This window comes from Lonchura striata, chromosome 19 (assembly GCF_050655825.1).
Source record: "Lonchura striata isolate lonStrDom1 chromosome 19, ASM5065582v1, whole genome shotgun sequence".
Lineage (NCBI taxonomy): Eukaryota > Metazoa > Chordata > Aves > Passeriformes > Estrildidae > Lonchura > Lonchura striata.
This window is the reverse complement of record NC_140721.1, coordinates 2,106,575-2,125,510: the sequence shown is the minus strand read 5'-3', so window position 1 is coordinate 2,125,510 and position 18,936 is coordinate 2,106,575. Positions and strand designations below refer to the sequence as shown.

At 46.6% G+C, this 18,936-nt stretch overlaps 1 protein-coding gene across 5 annotated transcripts; it reads left to right on the top strand.

Moving 5' to 3' along the window:
- The first annotated feature begins 2,133 nt into the window (after positions 1 to 2,133).
- Positions 2,134 to 18,817, top strand: GGNBP2 (gametogenetin binding protein 2). Of its 5 annotated transcripts, none has more exons than XM_021524849.3 (14): positions 2,134 to 2,193; positions 2,817 to 2,947; positions 6,627 to 6,707; positions 8,317 to 8,570; positions 9,186 to 9,284; positions 11,832 to 11,945; positions 13,415 to 13,618; positions 14,574 to 14,748; positions 15,611 to 15,805; positions 16,076 to 16,226; positions 16,468 to 16,593; positions 16,675 to 16,826; positions 17,222 to 17,470; positions 18,149 to 18,817. In XM_021524849.3, the coding sequence occupies exons 2-14, from the start codon at positions 2,855 to 2,857 to the stop codon at positions 18,350 to 18,352; spliced, it is 2,097 nt and encodes a 698-aa protein (XP_021380524.1). In that variant the 5' UTR covers positions 2,134 to 2,193; positions 2,817 to 2,854; the 3' UTR covers positions 18,353 to 18,817. The 5 variants fall into 5 exon arrangements, with proteins under 5 accessions (XP_021380524.1, XP_021380523.1, XP_085413336.1 ...); XM_021524848.3 differs by having other exon boundaries at positions 13,415 to 13,624; XM_085557210.1 differs by having other exon boundaries at positions 2,134 to 2,290; positions 13,415 to 13,624.
- Positions 18,818 to 18,936: the final 119 nt, after the last annotated feature.

Below are 18,936 nucleotides of genomic sequence, written 5' to 3'. Positions count from 1 at the left end.
TTCTCCCAGGCAGCAAGTGACACAAAGAGGACATGGCCTCAGGCTGCGCCAGGGGAGGTCCAGGTTGGACATCAGGAGGAATTTCTCCATGGGAAGTGGTCAGGCACTGGAAGGTGTCCGAGGAAGGTCCAGGTTGGACATCAGGAGGAATTTCTCCATGGGAAGTGGTCAGGCACTGGAAGGTGTCCGAGGAAGGTCTGGATGTGGCACTCAGTGCTCTGGGCTGGTTCACAGAGTGTGGATCAGTCACAGGTTTGGCTTGATGGTCTCAGAGTTCCTTTCCAACCAAAATGCTTCTGGGATTCTGCAGGCTGCTCACCAGTGGATTAATGAGAGGCAGTTCTCATTGCCTGTTGTCGATAACAAATGCAGCGAGCTCTGCCCTGAAGCAGCTGGTGTAGTTCTGAGTGCTGTGTGTTCAGCTATGAACACAAGATAATTGCCCAGGCCTCTGAAAGAACCCAGAGATGCAAGCGAGCATCCTTTGATCACAGGATGAGCAAACAGCTCTGTTTGGGTTTGAAAAGATGTGGAAAGTGAACACCAGGACACCGCTGTTCTCCACACACCTCCACAGCTGAAGGAACAGGAACTCTGCATTTCACTTCGCTCTGGGCTGTGTTTAGACAAAGAACCCTTTGTACAGATTAAAGGTGTATTTTTTAAAAGAAGAAACTTCTATTTCATTGTTACAGAATGAGTAAAAGTTGAAAGATGTTTCAAGTACGAAGACTAATGGTTCAACCATCATGTGTCACCTGCTTCAGCAATAGTAAAGCAGAGGAAAACAGAAATGGTTTTGCCTTTGCTGCCATAATTCCACCAAATGACCTTTGTGTAGGGCTGCAGGGTAGAAAAATGCTGGGATATGGTGGGAGAGTAGAGCTGATTACATTTATCCTGAACTTGTTATTAAACATCACTAGCTCCTTAACACATCTCATTATTTTTAAGGATCAACTCTAGCATGCCTCCTCTGCCAGCTGCAGTGGTGTCTCTTTTGAAGTCAGATGCTGCCCTGAAGATTCCAGGCAGTATCCTATTTCAAAGCCACCCTGTCCCAGAGAACAGGTATTTCTTCCAGGCAAAGAGGGCCATGCAAATGAGCGCAGGAAGGGGCTGGCTGCCTTTCCACCGCCTTGGAGATAACAAAACAAGCCACGTGTTCCAGCAACTTAAAAAAAAAAACCCTTAAAAATCCATGGATAGAAATTGTTTGAAATGTAATGGTGGTTTTTGTATCAATGTGTGCTCCAAGAATACAGAACCTGAGACAATGCTGTTGTTGTGGGAAGGAGGAGTGACACAGGGAAAGCACACCCGTGCAAAGACCAAAATTCATCGTGGTTCAGTGTGGTTTGGTGTGAGAAACTATCCCTCGTCACAGAACCCCAGCTTTTCTGCTGCAGAAAGCCATGAAAACCGTGACTCCACACGCTGTTCCCGTTACAGCTGCTGCACGAGGAGCTCGAGTAAACGAGCTCCTCCACTAAACACCACTTTTATGCAGACACAAGAAAGAATCCTGCTCCTTTATTCCCTCCCCTTCATTTTCTTCTGAGTGCTTTAGTGCCTATATCCATACACAACAAGAATGAACAGGTCAGCTGTATTATTCAGTAGTTCAAGGAAGACTCTGGGTTCCTTGTTGGTTTTTTGTTGGCTGCTTAATTTAGGCAGCCACAGGATTTCGGTCTGGCTGCACTGAGCTGTTAAACCCTGCCCTGCCTGTCTCGGCAGCAGCGCAGCGAGCGCTGAGCTGCGTTCGATGGCGGGGCAGGGTGTGAGCGAGCCCCGAGGCCACGGGTGCAGCTCATCCCCGCGCCGGGCGCCCCGGAACCTCCGCCGGCCGTGCCCCGGAGCGTTGAGCCCCGCGCCCTTCGGCTCCCCGCGGGGCCGCTCGCACCCGCGCCAACGCCCGGCCCGGCCCGCTCGTTGTAACCGGGCCGGCAGCCGCTGCCGGCGCAACCCCCGCTGCGGGCCGCTCCGGGCAGCCGCTGCCCGCGGGCGCTGATCGCGGCCGGCCGCGGCGGCGCCGAGCCAGCCGTGCCCGGGGCGGGCCCGGGCGGTGCCCGCGGCTCTCGCGAGAGCGGGGCGGAGCGGCCCCGGGGCGGGCAGCGGGGAGGCGGCTCCGGGAGCGCGGGGCCGCCCGCCTGTCACAGCGCCCGGGCCGCCCAGCGCCGCCGGCAGCCGGTAAGGGCCCGCCGGCCGCGGGGGGAGCGGGGCCGGCGGCGGCGCGGCCCCGCGGGAGGGGAGCCGGGCGAGGCCGCGCAGCTAGCGGGAGGAAGGGGTGGGTCAGCCGGGCTGCACCCGCGGCGGGGCGGGCGCCCCGGGCAGCGGCGGGCAGCGGCGGCGGCTCCGCCGCGGAGGAGCCGCAGGGCCGCGCCGGGCTGGGCGGCTCCCGGCGGCCGCGCTGGGCCGGTGGCGGGCGGGGGGCGGCGGCGGCGGCTCCATCTCCCCGCGGCGGCGGCTCCATTTTCCCCCGCGGACTCCATCTCCCCTGGCAGACCGCGGTCCCCGCCCGCGGTTCCGCCTCCCCGCGGGGGTCTCCATCCCCCCGCGGGGGTCTCCATCCCCCCGCGGGGGTCTCCATCCCCCCGCGGGGGTCTCCATCCCCCCGCGGGGTCTCCATCCCCCCGCGGGGTCTCCATCCCCCCGCGTGCTGCCGCATTCCCGGCCCGCTGGCGGCGGGGCGGGTGGGCAGGGCTCGGCGTGGTGAATCAGGCGATGGGGAGCGCAGGCTGGGTGCCGGCTGCTGGTGAAAGTGTGGCGGGGAAGCGCGGCGGGTGTTTACCTCCGGCCGGGGCCGCCCGCAGGCTGGAGCGGGGAGGAAGCGGCAGCAGCAGCGGCGGCGATGGCGCGGCTGGTGGCGGTGTGCCGGGACGGCGAGGAGGAGTTCCCCTTCGAGAAGAGGCAGATCCCCCTCTACATCGATGACACCCTCACGGTGAGTCCCCGCCGCGCCCGCGTGTTGCAATGCCCGGGCCGGGCCTTTCCTCCTCGCCCGGCCTCGCTGGCTCCTCCTCGGGCTCCTGCGGCGTTAATCTTTGGCACTTTGCAACACTTGGGCTTAGCGCAGCCGAGTGTGGCAACTTTTTATTTATCTGATGGCCGGCTCCGAAAGCGGGCGAGCCGCCTAACGAGGGAGTTATCGCTGTGCCGGAGTTGTGGAGCGTGGCTCGGTGCTCAAGGGTGGAGCAAAGCCATTTTTCTGCTGGGAAGGAAGGGAGCCATGTTAACGTTAAGCCCGGCTCAAACCCGGCGGGTTGTTCTGCTCCTGGACAGGCAAGGAAAGGCTGCAGGCGTTTTCCACAGCTTTGGCCTGAAGTCGGGGTTATCGTGTCCGCAGAAACGTAACAAATCTGAGAGTTCCCGTTTTCAGGGTGTTGCTGGGAGTTGGAAAACGTGGTTTGGCCGTTTCCAGAAGATTCAGTGGAAAAATCAACTAAATGCAGCTTGGAGGTTCTCTGGTCCTTCTCCTTAGAAGGTTCAAAAATTGCATTGTAGGACAACACAGAGCAAATGGGGAAAAAAAAAAATCTCTAATTAGCCACTTGCCCTTTGTTTTAATTCTTAAAGCGGGAAAATGCGTCGAGAATAATATTGCACTCAGTGTAATCTGGTATCTTAATGGTTCATATTTGATTTCTCATGATAGTAGGACAGGAGCTGTTGTCACTTTAAGTGATGTAAAATGGGGATGATTAAATTCCTAATCTAATGTTTAGGATGGAAGAATCCCTGAGTTTTATTAGCTGAGGAAGGTGTCCCTGCGCATGGCAGGGGGGTGGAACTGAATGATCTTCAAGTTCCCTTCCAGCCCAAACCGTTCTTCCACCTTCCAGAACAAAAGTGTTGAATGTCTTCAGGCAGGCCCCATCTGGTTTTGCTGCATTTGAAGGAAGTCCTCTTGCTGTATTTTAGTTTTGATCAATGTGAATGGTGAGATATTACTATTTTACCAATTATCACTATTTTTGGCTTCTCTCTGGTGAGCTGTGTTCAGGTATTAGGCAAAGTTTCCTCCAAAGCTGTCCAAAGCAGTATCTGCCTCTCCTAGAGGGGCTGATGATCTGGAAAACCCAGCCCTGTGCAGGAATAGTGCAAGTTTGAGTTTTTTGCTGTCTTGGCCACACCTTGAAAGTTATTTTGCTCATTCATTTTCCATGTGGTTTTAATAAGCTCTTGGATTCCTCCCTTTTTTTTTTTTTTGAATTTTTATTTATCCTTCCTGGACTCCCTGTAAAAATTACCCATTAATTTGTGTCAGGTAGACTTGCCATGCTCTGGTTATTTTTGTCGTGTGTAATAGGTTGAGAGTGAAAATTCAGCTCTACCAGGAGGATGACTTCAGAAGACCTAAAATGCCATTTGTGGTTTAGTCCCAGAATTTAATACCAGGCCCAAACTTTGTGTAATTGCACTGTGTTGTTGCTGCCCTTCTGCTTTTTACACCGTCCTCATGATTGAAAGGGTCCTCTAGCTGTAAATCAGTTTTATATCCATCTGGAGAAAAGGCATTTATGCAAGTGCAAGTCATCCTCACCATGGAGAAATCTTACTTTGTGCCCATTTTTTTTTTTTTGTGTTACTGTTGTTACAAAGTATTTGGATTTCTAGGTGGTTTTTGGAGGTTTTTATTAAAAAAAGTCTGCAGAAGCAAGTGAATGAACTCTGAGCTTCCTTGTCTGTCATCAATAATTTATTTTTTAAATACTTAATGAGAGCTATTACAGACATGCAGCTGTCTTTGAAACAGAATTTTACATCTGCAGCACTATCTTTAAAAAATAATGGTATTGATAGCAACTGGCTTCTGTTACTCTTTAAAATATCGAATTTTAACATTAGTGTGACCAGTCCGCTGAAAGAGTTAATCTGTGCCTTAAATGTGGAATCCGTGATTAGCGATTGCAAATGAGGAGTGAATGGCCCATGTGCTCTTCTTCTGGAATGCTGCTTTGTAGGAGCCCAGGAAGCAGCTCAGGTGCGGGGAGATGCTGCTGCCCGGAGTGGATCCTTCACCACCAACTTCCCTGCTCCTTCTGGCTCAGCCAGAAATTAAAGGAGGTTTCAATATTGAGCCCTTTTCATTTCTTAAGCAGCTTTTATGGTTTCTAGAAGGCATTCCATTTGATGTGGTATTACAGGATTTTTTTTTTTTTACTCTTCCAGTTCAGGGTGTGATGGTGGTTGATGTTTAACCACTTAATAAAATCTCATCAGACACATGAATTAATTTAGTCTTTGATTCTTTTGCTCTGTTGTACAAAATACCTCAGGGTGTTGTGTGATAGTGGGAGATGAAGGTGAAGGGGGAGAAATAGGCAGATTTATCTCTGTTATTGGCAGATAGAGCTTTTAGTTCTGCTTGTAGCTCCTGGCCCACAGAAATTCCACATTAGCGATGTAGGAAACCTGCAAATCTGCAGCAGAAAGTGGTGTGGGGATGGATCAGGGGTGAGGAATGCTGGAAAAGGAGCTGGGGGTTAGGATTGGCAGTGCTCTGCACAAAGGTAAGGCAGCTGTGCCAATGCTCAGATTGGGGCACATGGCACAGCAAAATAGCTCTCAGAGAAATGCTGTTTATTTTGGAGAGGTGTTCAGTGCCTGGAAAGGTGAGTTCTCTGGAGGTAGTGTTGGTAATTAGGCAGGCAGCAGGGAATTCTGCCTTCCCTAGACAGCTGAGGGGAGGTGGAAGGAGGAAAAGGGCTGAATCAGACACTTTTATTTGGTGCTCATTTGCATTAGGGTTATTAACCAAAGCTGCTATTTTGCCTTTCAGATTTTAAAGTGAACTTTCAATATTCATATTGACAAATTCCCTGTTTCTCAGTTTGGACAGAGAAGAGAATTAAGCCAGGCTTTGCACATATTTCTAGTTGCTTTCATTTTATTCCATGGTTGCACGGTTGGATTTTTGACTGAAAGTTGCTTTCCTGGTTTCTGCCTCCTCCCAAGAAATTGCCCTCTTTGTTTCTCAGTAATTTGATAAGAAATGTTATTAATTACTTACAAGTAATCACATTGTTCTGTAGGCTTAACATTTTGCTTTGAGCCTCTTGAGAGTTGCAGCTGCAATCACACAAAGCAAACTGTGCCTTGGAGTACCTTGTTGGGTTAATATGGTTTGAAATTAGCCTTTGGAGGAGTCGACTCTGTCATTAAACTGTTGTGACTGTTTCCTCAGAGCCTTATAAAAATTGAGTTAAGCTGTTGGGTCCATTTGGATCTCAGTGTGTTGAAGTATTTTTTTTTTTAAACTGAAGCAGGGTCTCAAGTCATGTAGATGATAATTTGAACACTGATGGTCCATTTAGCAACTCTTGCTTTCTAACAGCTATTTAAGAGTTGTCATTTATAAACTGCCTCTAGAACGTTATATCAATGAAGCATTTATTACTTTGCTGAAACATTCACTATCTGAAACAGTTACTTTTATCCTTTCCCAAGCTCCAGTAATTATGTGAAAAGAATGAGCATTTAACATAATTTCAATCTTATTTCCACCAAGAAAGTAAAACAGCTAATGCTCTGTTTGGCTTTTTTTGATTGGGTTTTTTTTTTTTTTTTTTTTTTTTTTGTCTGAAAGCTCCTCTTTAAATTGTTTTTCCTCTCTTGTATAGATGGTGATGGAATTTCCTGATAATGTGCTGAACCTTGATGGACATCAGAATAACAGTACACAACTGAAACAGTTCATCCAGGTAAATCATGTTTCCTAAGAAGTGAAATTTTTGCTTTCCTCAGGTTTGGGTTTTTGCTTCTCCAAGGAGGTTGTGACTCCTGGAGTGCCTCAGACACGTCAGCACCTGGGAGCAATCACACATTGGTACCAAAGTGCACTGGGTTCAGTGTGCTCTGGATTCCACAGCATTTATTGCAGGTTGTCTTGTCAGGAGGCAATTGCTGCGTGTCTGAGAGCTCAGAACTTAGAGTGGGAGCTACGGCTTCTAAATCCGTCTTGATTTTTATTTTTCTGAGCAGTTTTGAACCACTCTTTCAAGTGGAAGTGTGGACTGCTTGAGGTTGGGTTCTTACGATTTTGTGTAGAATTTGTGTGCCAATTTGTAGATTTTATATAGATAAGTAGTGGGAACTGATTTTGTGGTACCCCAGAAACTTTAATCCTAGAAAGTGACGTGCCAAATTCTGACACATAACCGTAGCACTGTGACACCTGTAGCAGCTGCAGAGTGGTGCCACTGGATGTCCAGAGGGGCAGAGGTTGCTGCTCTGCAGCTGCACAGTTGCCTCACCCAGGCTTGACAGCAGCAGTGCAGACACACGCTGCATGCCAAGTGCAGCTGGGTTGTGAAAATAGCTTGTTCCTGCCTTGCTGTGACTCCTGCAATTAATTACAGGAAACAGGGTTATTGCAGAGTGATAGTGCTTGGCAGGTGATTTAATGGGCCCTTCCTGTAAGGGCACAAACCTTAAATGTTGCCTGATGTTGCTCTGCTTTCCATATTGCATAGAAGGAGCTGAGGACACTTTCTCTTTTCAGTGGGTGTGTGGTCTTTTCTTCCTTTCCCCAGAAGTTGTGGCAAGTCCTCTGTTCATGGGTGGGGAGTGTTTGAGTGGTGTGGTGTGACAATAATACAGAAAATTCTCTGGTGGTGTGACATTCCCTGTGCAGATACAAGTCAAGTGTGGGTTTGTGTGGTGGGGTGTGAGGAAGGGGCTCTCTGCTCTGCACAGCTCTGCTGGTGGCACTCCAGCTGCTGGAAGCCAAGGCAGTAATTCAGCAGTGAGAAGGACTAGAAGGGAATGTGCTTTTTGTGAGGACGTGTGCCTGGATGTGTTTGACACAGGGGCCAGGAGACACATCTACAACTGTTTATTGACTTAAGCAATATTAGAAGGTGTTCTCATTAATGTTCTATTAATAGCACACATTGGATGTTCACTACTGAAGTCGAAGGCTTCACCCCGAGTAGTAATGTGTGCTTTCTTTAATTCCAGCTAGTAGGATTGTAATGGGAAATGGCATTTAGCCTTCCAGGAAAAATCCTGCTAAATTGTCGTGGTCAGAGCAGAGCAAGTTGGTTGTAAATGAGATTTCCATAAATGCCAACAAGCCTTCCTGAATTTCCTTTCCATGTGCCAAAGACAAAACGAGTGTGAGTAGAAGCTGAAAACTTGCAGTTGGTGTGTGTGAGACCTTTCCCTACAACATCTGTGCCCAGGTGCAGAAAAAGAACTTCCCAACTGGGACAGTTATTCTGAAGCAGCATTTGCGGCGAGAGGAGGCAACGAAGAGAACAAAGCGGAGAACAAGCATGAAATGGTTTGGTTCTTGTGGTGTTTTTGCAGAGGCACAGCATGCTGAAGCAGCAGGACCTGAACATTGCCATGATGGTGACGTCGCGGGAGGTGCTGAGCGCGCTGTCGCAGCTGGTGCCGTGCGTGGGCTGCCGGCGCAGCGTGGAGCGCCTCTTCTCCCAGCTGGTGGAGTCGGGGAACCCTGCCCTGGAGCCCCTCACCGTGGGGCCCAAGGGGGTGCTCTCGGTCACCCGCAGCTGCATGACTGATGCCAAGAAGCTTTACACGCTCTTCTACGTGCACGGGTCAGTGTCTGCGAGCTGCTCGCGCCAGCCCCGCTCTGCGCGTTGCCTTCGTGGCAGTGCTGAGTTGTCACAGCTCCTTCTCCTCCTCAACACCCATAATTACACTTCTTGTTGCCTCAACTGGGGAAGAAGCAAACCTAATCTTTGGTAGCACCAGTTGCAGTGCCATGGTTGCAGTTGGAAGATGCCAATATTTAATGTTCAGTCCTTAATCTGACCCAGGCCCTGCGGGGCTTTTGTTGTCTCACTAGTGTTTGCCTCACTAGTTGGGGTGTAAAAAAATAAAATACAAGTGATAATTTTTTTCCACCAAAGCTTGCTGCTCTTGGGTAGAAAGGTAACACTGAGAAAGTGAAACCTCCTGGGTAGGCTTGGTGAGCACAGTAAATACCCCAGAGCCATTAGTTCCTCAGATGTCAGCAGAGCAAACAGTGAGTGCTCAGCACAGTGTGTCTTGGCCTTCCAGTTGGCTTCAGCTTGTTCTTCTTGCTCCAGTTAGCACAAAAAGTAGGGAAGGTTAGTGCAGAGTTGAGATTGAGATGGGGAAAGTGAGGTAGTGTAACCTGATCCAGTGGTTTTCAGGATACAAAGTTCCTCACTGTTGTTTTTCCATAGGTCCAAACTGAATGACATGATTGATGCAATTCCCAAAAGTAAGAAGAACAAGAGGTGTCAGCTACACTCCCTGGACACACACAAACCAAAACCTTTGGGGTAAGTCTGTGTTTAAAATGCAGAATTGAAATATTTTAAGGAAACAAATTATTGAGACTAGTTTATTTTTAAGCACTGAGATAAATTTTTATGCTCTGATCTGCTTGCCAGAGTGGCAGTTGGGTTGTAGCAGACCTAAATAGTTGTTGGGGAGAGGAAGAGAAGCATCAGGAGTTTTGGGCGTGCTCAGGGCATGGATGGCTTGTGCACTGTGATTTAAACAGTGCTCTAGAAAGACAAACTGGTTTTTGTGCTGTAGACCAAAATGGTTGCTCAGCAGATTTTCTCATGTTTAGGTCAAAGGGTACATGCTAAATAAATATACATCATTTTACTTGGGTTTATTAAAAATGCCTTACACAACTGTTAACCAAGGGCTTTATTGTGGTTGGATGCAGGGTTAAAACTGGAACTCCATAAAATGTATTTTCTCAAAAGTGACAGCATGTTTTGAATACACCACTGCACAATATGCATATATGCCTGTGTCTTGAAGTTGAAATGATTTATTCCAGCTGGTTAAGCAGAAAAACACTCCTTGTAAATCTATTGTGGATTTTGGGGAGGTTTCTTGTTTGTGGGGTGGCTCCTTTTATTTTTTTTTTTTTCATATGATGACCAATAAATTAGTCTCTTGAGCTTAATTGGAGTGTCTGGACCTTTTTTACTCAGCTGTGTTCTGCTGCTGCTTAAGCCTCCAACCTGTGGAAGCTTGCTCATGGTTTCCAGTTACAATACATGTATTTTTCTATGCAGATTGGAGTCTCTCTGGGTTCACTTAAATCCCCTGGGATACCAGGCATGTGGAATTTGACACTTGATTTTTGCTTGTGCTGCTTGAGGATACTGGAAACTAATCATTATCTGCTATTGTATTTTGGTTACAGGCCTTTCACGAAATTACTTTAAAGCTTATGTTACCCAAGATCCTGAGAGTATAGGGGTGTAGATATATGTATTTCTTTTTGTAGCTATATATATATTTCTTTTTTAAATAAAGCAAATTTATAGCATCATAAAAAGTGGGTTTTGGGGTTCTTTTATATTTAGTAAGCTTAATCTTTTCTGCGTGAGAACAGATGCTGCGGAACCTGCAGTTAGCACTTCAACAAGGTAGAACAATTCTGAAGCTGAATGAATAGAGAGGAAAATGTTGCTTTTATTTCCTCATTTAATGCTGGAATAAATCCCCTTAGTTCTTTGGATGCTGGCAGGTTAATAGGGAATATGAGGAAGAGCAACGTTTATATTCTGCAGGTAAACCTTGGGGTTATCAGAGAACATTGCCTGTGGACAAGCAGTGCAGCTTGCTAAGGAAGCAGGACTTACACTCCCCATCTCTATTAAAACCCGTGTTGTGTACAGAAGTGACCAGAGTGTATCAGTATTGATAAAATCCAAATAAATCTGCCTGCAGTGGACACAGGCTGTGGCTGGGCTGTGCAGGCACCCAGTTGTCACAGAACAAACTTCATTTACCACCTTAGAGCTCCTGCTCCTCATCTTTACAAGAAACTCCTTCAGATGAGTTGCATCTGTCGGGCATTTCCTCCACACAAAAAAGGCTTTGAGTCAGAGCTGTGTGTTTAATTAGAGGAGTTATGTAAGCAGCTAATGCCACTCGAGGGTTACTTGATGTCCTGGGTCTGTGCCTGGCTTTTGGCTCCTCAGCTCTGTTTGGGGCTCAGGAGCGTTTGGAACTCTCCTAAATGCAAGCCCTATGACCTGGCAAAGTGGGTAATGGCACACAGAACTCCTCTAATTAGAAAACAGGGTTGCTGCTTCCCATTTTCCTGCCCTGTTGTGTCCATAACACAGAAATGACCATTCTGATAAAGTGTCAAGTGTGGACAAGCCTGTGATTTTATTTAAAGTCCATTTTTTTCTCACTTTTAGCACATCCGAATGTGAGTTGTAAAGTTACTTTGATATTCTAGCAAATTTTTAAAATTTGAGGTAGGATATTTTATGGTGAAAGTTGTTTGGGTTTTTCTTTTTGTTTTGCTTTTTTCTTTTGTTATTTTATCAAATTGTCTTCAGCTGATAAGTATTAAGACTTGTATTTGTTTATACTTAAAGTAATATTGTGAAAATCACAGCTGGTTTGCAGCTGTGACATTAGAAAGTCATGGTGAGTCTGGGTCATAAACATGGACAGCAAAATTTGCATCTCAGTTCTGATCCAAACTTTCATAGATGTTAAGGCTTAGCCTGTAAAGAATTCAAATTAAATTAAGGAACAGAACAACATTTTCCATAGGATTTTTTAAGGAAGAATAACTAGCTGATAACATATATGTTATAGGTCTGAAAAATGTTTGGTAATACTATGTGACAGTGAAAGGAGCAGTAGCAGACTCAGTTCAAAGAAATTAAAAGCAGTTAAGAAAAGTAGAGAAGACAGGAAGAGGAAAGAGAGCAAGTGTAGCATCATTTTCTGCTGTGGACCTTCCCAGGGAGCAGTCAGGTAAAGAATGAGGCTCTGCTGGGTTTCTTTTCTGCCCCCCAGCAGGATAACGAAGAGTTTGGTGTCTCATTTCCACGCAGGGGTTGCTGGATGGACGTGTGGGAGCTCATGTCCCAGGAGTGCAGGGATGAGGTGGTTCTGATCGACTCCAGCTGCCTCCTAGAAACGTTAGAAACCTACCTACGAAAACACAGGTACGTGAGGGCAGCAAGGCACACCTTGCTTTGGGGAAAGGTGGTTTTTGTGAGATCAAAATGCAGAGGGTTTTTCCTGGTGAAGCTGAAGATCTCGGCTTGGTGGTGATGGGAGACTTTGCCATGTGGTTGTCGAGACAAAGATGGTGGAACGTTCTTTGTGTTTAATGAAAGGGAAGATGTGGAGACCTCTGATAAAGTTGTAGCTGCTTGTCTTTTTTATGATTTACAGATTAAAACCTGTGTGTTCTCATTCACTCTTTGCTCTTGGGCTGTGCTTGTTTTTAGGCTTTCAGGGGCAATGTGCCATTTCAGAAATCTGTGAGCTGCTCTAGTGCAAGCAGATTTTAGGCTTGGTGTTGCCTTTAAAGCACTGCTTTAAACCATTTATTTATGCCTGGTGCTGTTAAATCTCTCTTGCAGGGAAGAAATAAACCATTAAATTATAGTTGCATGTGCACAGGACCTGCCGTGCTGATTGAAAAGTTTTAATTTCCATCAGTCTCAAGGTTCTGATATCAACTGTGGGGCACAGATGGGCGTGGGGGTGGCGGTGCTGTGGAAATAACACTTTGGAAACAAAATAACTTTAATCTCCTGTGACATTAAACACTGCCTTGGCTGCCTTCCTGGTGCTAACCTGCGATCATACTGCTGTTTTCTCTCCTTCCACCACAGAAAGCAGACAGGTATCGTAGCTCTAACAGCAAAATATGTTTGATTTAGTGCTGTCAAATGGCTGGAGACACTAGGAAAGGAAAAAACATCATCCAAAGCTGGCATGGGGAGCCAGCTTTGGGCTGAAATGTCAGCAGCTTGTCTGACTTGCATTTTTAGAGTCATCCAGCAAGAGATCTTGTAGCCTCTTGAAGGTTACTCCTCTTATGACACAGAATGAGCTTAATTTGCTTGTATTTTAATTATAAGTATACTCCTGTCACACGTGAGCTGTCACATGTTTAAAATGAGCACGTTGTGTTATAAATAACCCTCGTTTGGCCATCAGCACAGCAATCTAATAATTCAAAATATGTTTGTAGTAGAAACAAGGATCACTCTTGTACAGCAGGCACCAGAGGATACTTTGCCTTGTTTCTTATCACTCACTTGAGTACCTTTGAAAGGATTGCTAGAAGGTGATGTGATATGTGTTACTTGAGAGAGGGATTTTGCCCAGCTTTGCAGTATTTGCTCACTGCTGAGATTTCTGATCTTTGAGTTGAATTCCTTGTGGGAATTTCTTCAAATCAAGGATTCGCTGGGTGGGCTCCGCTCCATGGGTCAGAGGACAGAAGTTTGATATCCAGGTTAGTAATGTAGAACAGATGGGATAATTAATGGTCAGTTGAGGTGGATCCTAGCCAGAGTACCATCACAATTACAGTTTTTGAAGCAGCACAGCCCTCCCCTCCCCAGGTCAGACACCACCATGGGGCGAGCCCAGCCTGATTCTGTGCTTCCCCCTTCAGATTTTGCACCGACTGCAAGAACAAAGTGCTGCGTGCCTACAACATCCTGATTGGGGAGCTGGACTGCAGCAAGGAGAAGGGCTACTGTGCTGCCCTGTACGAGGGGCTGCGCTGCTGCCCCCACGAGCGCCACATCCACGTCTGCTGCGAGACCGACTTCATCGCGCACCTCTTGGGCCGGGCCGAGCCCGAGTTCGCAGGAGGGTATGAGTATGTAATTGGCTAGAGTGGGCTATCTAGCGCTTTGCTTCTTTATTTGACTCCTCAAATGTCTGTGCCCAAAGTGGCTTTTTGCCTCTCTGCTGTGTGGTTGTGGATATCTGTACTGGTGTAGGCTTGGAGAGAGTGCTTCGAAGGTTTCAGCCGTGCTTTGGGAGGAAAAGGAAAAAAAAGTGACCAAATGTCTTCCAGCTGGTTGTTCACTCCCTAGAGCTGCCTGCTTGCCCACTGAGGTGTTCAAATATGCGAAATAGAAAGAGAGCCTTGGTCGAGTTTTGCCAAATGCCAAGTGTTCAAGTTAGTTTTGTTGCCAGTTGTGTATTTCTGAACCTTTAAGCATCTTAAAACCATCCAGTGAAAAGGACGTTTCTGAATGGAGTATTGAAGAACCATAGAATGAGTTGGAAGTGACATTAAAGATCATCTAGTTCCAACCTCGGTGCCTTTAAAGCTCAGTCATAACTGTTTACTGAGGAGGATAAATCCTTTCATAGTAGTTTTCCCTTAACAGATTAACCAGATTGATAGATAATAGAAGGATAATGAACAGATTAATACTGAAACGTTTTAACTCTGCACGGTAAGTAATGTACAAAATTCCCTGTGTGTTTATTCAGCTTGAGCTAACTGATGGTGAAATAATTGCTGTGAACTCCAGCAAATTTTAAGCCACAAAAGAATGCATCTCTGGCATTTAAACTCTTGATGCCTCCTAGGAAGAGCAGGATACGGCACCTGAAGCCAGAGGTGGCAAGGCACAGTGGTGGCTTTGACCTGTTCCTTTCTATTTTGCATCTGCATGCAGCACAGCAGAGCCCTGCCAGGCTGCTCCTGCAAACACAGCTGCAGTTGTACCTCCAGAGAACACGTCAGCCCTCCTTTGATCCCTCGGTTGGCTTCTGGCTGCTCTAACAATGCTCTGGTTCCCCTTTCCCCCCAGACGGAGAGAGAGGCACGCCAAGACAATAGACATAGCCCAGGAGGAGGTTCTCACCTGCCTGGGCATCCACCTCTACGAGAGGTTGCACCGGATCTGGCAGAAGCTGCGGGCTGAGGAGCAGACGTGGCAGATGCTCTTTTACCTGGGGGTCGATGCTTTACGCAAGAGCTTTGAGGTAAAAACATCAAATTTTGTCCAACTTGTGTCTGAGCTGCTGCAGTAACTGGACCCGTTGTCACTGGAATTCATTTCCTGCTTTTCAACACTGGCTGGAAGGAGTGTCAAGGGTGTTGCAGTCAATCCCTTGTTCAGCTGTGTGACATCCATGCACAGCACAACTGGAATGTGTTCCCATGTGGAATAAACTGGAATATAAGAGATTGAGGCTTGCTTTTACTTTCAAGCTGCCCGTTCCAGTACACTGAACCGTGTGTGTTAATTCTGTTTTTCTACCTGATTGCATTGGAGGATGTGCTTTTGAATTGCAAAAGTGGTTGCAAACTCTCGTGATCGGCTTGTTCTGAATGCACTCTGATCCTGAGGGATCCTGAGCTTCAGACAGCGCTCCTTTAACATACCAATACTTAACATTAATTTCAGTTTATATGACATGGATCTTTTTTGTTATGTTCACCTTCCATTCATAACAACTGTTCTGTCTAAAACCTCTAAAACACCAGAGAAGAAGGAGGAAAATCAGTTTGGGAAGGATCATAGTGGAACCTTGAGCTGGTTAGCTCTTGGAGTGTTTTTACTCCCACAGGATCAGAGTATCACAGATCCAACAGTACATTAAAATCTGCAGCTCTTCACTGAAAAATGTGAATCTGGGCCATAGGTGCAAGCCAGAGCTGCCCCACACATGAGTTTCCAGCAATCTGAACCAAGTGGCTGCATCTTGGTGGGCGTTTTTCTCCTGTAGTCGATAGTTGTGCTGCTGGGATTTCATTAGTGGCTGTTTTCCTTCTCCTGCTTTATAAATGAAAAAGCTTGAACTGTGATGACTTCTGTAACTGGACCTAACCTCTTGTAAACAGATGGCTGTGGAAAAAGTGCAGGGCATTAGTCGATTGGAGCAGCTCTGTGAAGAGTTTTCAGAAGAAGAGAGAGTGAGAGAGCTTAAACAAGAGAAGAAACGCCAAAAGCGGAAGAACAGACGGAAAAATAAATGTGTGTGTGAGATCCCTGCTCCTCTGCAGGCAGCAGAAGAGAAGGAAATCAATCAGGCAAAGGTAAACATGGGTAGCTGGGGCTTTTTGGGGCTTCATCCATCAGCTCAAATTATTATTCAGGCTCTCTTGGCTGACCTTAATGGGCTGTGACTGCGGGTCAAGGTAAATTGGTTGGGGTTTTGTTTAGTTGTGTTGTACTTGTGAAGAATTCTAAGCAATGCTGTTATCAGTCAGTGTCAGCTGGTTTTTCTCATGGAAAGAGTAGCCTTTACAAAAATGCTGGCTGAGCTGCTTTCAGTGTCTGCAAGTGTTTTTTGTTTCTGTTTGAAGGAGAACTCAAACTTCACGGAAAGCAGCTGCAAAGCCTGTGGTAGCACCGAAGAAGCCAACAACTGTGTAGAAGTAATTGTTACTAATGAAAGCACTTCTTGCACTTGTCCTAGTAGTGGTACCCTATTAGGCTCACCTAAAATCAAGAAAGGTATGTTAAATGTCAGTATTTTTCATTTTTAAACAGCATTTGCCATTCATGGGGTGAACAGTGGTTGCCTGTTTTTAAAAAGGAATCCCTGCCCGTGGCAGGGAGGTGGAATGAGAGGATTTTTAAGGACCCTTCCAATCCAAACCTGCCTGGGGTTCTCTGAAGTCTTTCTTGTTAGAGGCATAACTAAAGAATGTGCAGCAGTTCCTACAGATGGCAGTAATTTTGGCCTCTGTCTCAGGTTTATCTCCACACTGTACTGGCAGCGACTGTGGCTATTCCTCGAGCATGGAGGGCAGCGAAACGGGGTCCCGGGAGGGCTCGGACGTGGCCTGCACTGAGGGCATCTGCAACCATGATGAAAATGGTAGGTTTGGGAAGAAGATAGGGATGTTTTAATATCCCCAGAGCTGCAGCATCTCAGAAGAAACTTGGCTGTGTTTTGCAGGGGACGATGCCTGCGTCCATCGCTGCGAGGACAAGGAGGAGGATGGAGACAGCTGTGTGGAGTGCTGGGCTAATGCAGAAGAGAGTAACACAAAAGGCAAAAACAAAAAGAAGAAAAAGAAAAGTAAAGCTTTGAAGTGTGAGAATGACCACGTAAGGAACATGGCTCTGCCAGATGCTTCTCTAAATGCTTACATTTGAAAGTAGTTACGGAAGGATTTTAAATTCTGATTGAGACTTGGGCTGAAAATGGGACAACAGGCATCTCCTGTTCCCTTGTCATCCCAAGTTTTTGGAGCTGAGGTTCTTCCTCTAGAGTAGGTTGTGGTGGAGTCTCTTCTGTGTTCCTAAGCATGTGCACTTTTACTCTCTCTCAGTGAATGTGCCACCCCCCCCCCCCCCCCAGCTCTCCAGGCACATGTTGAAGTATAAATACCTACCCTCGCTCACCTTTGAACCTTCCTCTTTTCCCTCTGCTTCCGTCTCCAGCTCGAATATTCCACATTAAACACTGCTGGCAGTTGATTGCAGGCTCCTTTCCATTTCAGATTCAGAAACTTGGGAGCTGTCTGGCAGATGCAGGTAGCAGAGAGACCTCAGGAAATCTCACGCACACAGAGTTTCACCGCGACAAGACCAAAGACACACACGCCGAGAGCTGCTGTAGTGCAGACAAAAGTGGCCAGCAGTTGCCTTGGTTTGAGCATATGAAAAATGTGTCACAGTTTGCAGAACCTACAGAAATGTCACTTGTCCCTGATACTGGAAAAGGTGCCAAAAGCTTAGTGGAACTCCTCGTAAGTACTCGCTGCATTCAAGGTTTGGGTTGTAGCATCACGCTTTAATCTTTGGAGCTGAGAACTCAGCTCCCAGTGAGGAATTGAGTCCCAGTGTTCAGTTCAGTTCCTGGTGCACGTTCCCCAAGAAGTTTATAATTGAATGCTTTGCAGAGGAGGAGAGATGGTCGCTGGAATGTGGTGACAGAACTTGTGTTGCAAGCGCTCATTGTCGAGGATTGCGTTATTCCGTAACATGAAGTGGGCATTATTGCTGCCTTCAGGCCTCAAATGTGGCTTCCCACTGCAGGCTCCTTGGGCAGCTTTCATCTCTCTCCTTTCCTTCCCTTCTTCTTCCACTTATTTAAATCCCTTTGCTCAATTTCCCTGCGTTTTCCTTTTTCATCTTCCCTCATTTTTCTCTCTCGCCTCTCTTCTTTTTTTCTCTTTTTCTTTCCCCAACTTTCCCCCAAACCCTCTAATAAAATCTATCTTCTTTCCATGGGAATGTGCTAAGACTGCAACAGATTTGGATCAATTTAATAACTGAATTGGCTGTTTCTCAGCCCAAACCAGCAGAGCCCTGTGTGAGCGGGGTGTCCAGATCAGCTTTGGGCTGGTGTGACAGGGAATGGTGGGGACAGATGTGCTGCACAGCTGGGCAGTGCTGGAGCTCTGAACTCCCCGTTCTCCTTGCAGGATGAGTCAGAGTGCACTTCTGATGAGGAACTGTTCATCTCCCAGGATGAAATCCAATCCTTCATGGCAAACAACAAGTCTTTCTACAGCAACCGGGAGCAGTACCGGCAGCACCTGAAGGAGAAGTTCAACAAGTACTGTCGCCTCAACGATCACAAGGGGCCCGTCTGCAACAGCTGGCTGGCAACAGCTGGAGCCAACTGAACCCAATCCAACTCTGTCTGTCACTGAAACTCGAGATGACTACTGCGCCTTCTCCTTCCAAACTTAATTTAGTGACTTACGGCAAAATTTTATCTTAAATTAATGTGATTCTTTTTTTTTTTTCTTGGGTTTTTTTTTTTTTTTTTTCCACGGGGAGGCTGGTGGAGGTGATTTCCTTAATTTTGTTCTTTCTCCAGGCTTGTATCTTTAGTTGAGTAGCTGTGCAAGCCTCTCTTCTAATTTAAGCCATCTCTTTTCATTCAATGTTTCTCTTCCTGTGAGACTTACAAAAAGCAAACTAGTGGCAAAGTAATGTTGTACCTATAATTCTGTACAGAATGACAAGGAGCTGAATATAAGATTTTACAAAGTAGACATCCATTTGCAAAATGTTTTGGATGTAATATGTTAAAGCGCAATGTGCAAAAATTTAAATAAAGAATATTTATTAATATGCATAGTAAAGCTGGGAGTCTATGTTTGTACTCGGGGAGTTCTCGATTCATGTGGTGGAGGTGGGAGTAGGGTGAGGAAAGCTGGTCTGGGAAAGGACAGATCCTTGAAAACCAGGCTCTGTGCTCCTC

Coding starts and splice junctions, on each gene's coding strand:
- GGNBP2 (XM_021524848.3), top strand. CDS start 2,855: ATGGCGCGGCTGGTGGCGGTGTGCCGGGACGGCGAGGAGGAGTTCCCC. Junction 16,227..16,467: donor CTCACCTAAAATCAAGAAAG/GTATGTTAAATG, acceptor CCTCTGTCTCAG/GTTTATCTCCACACTGTACT. Junction 16,594..16,674: donor CTGCAACCATGATGAAAATG/GTAGGTTTGGGA, acceptor TGTGTTTTGCAG/GGGACGATGCCTGCGTCCAT.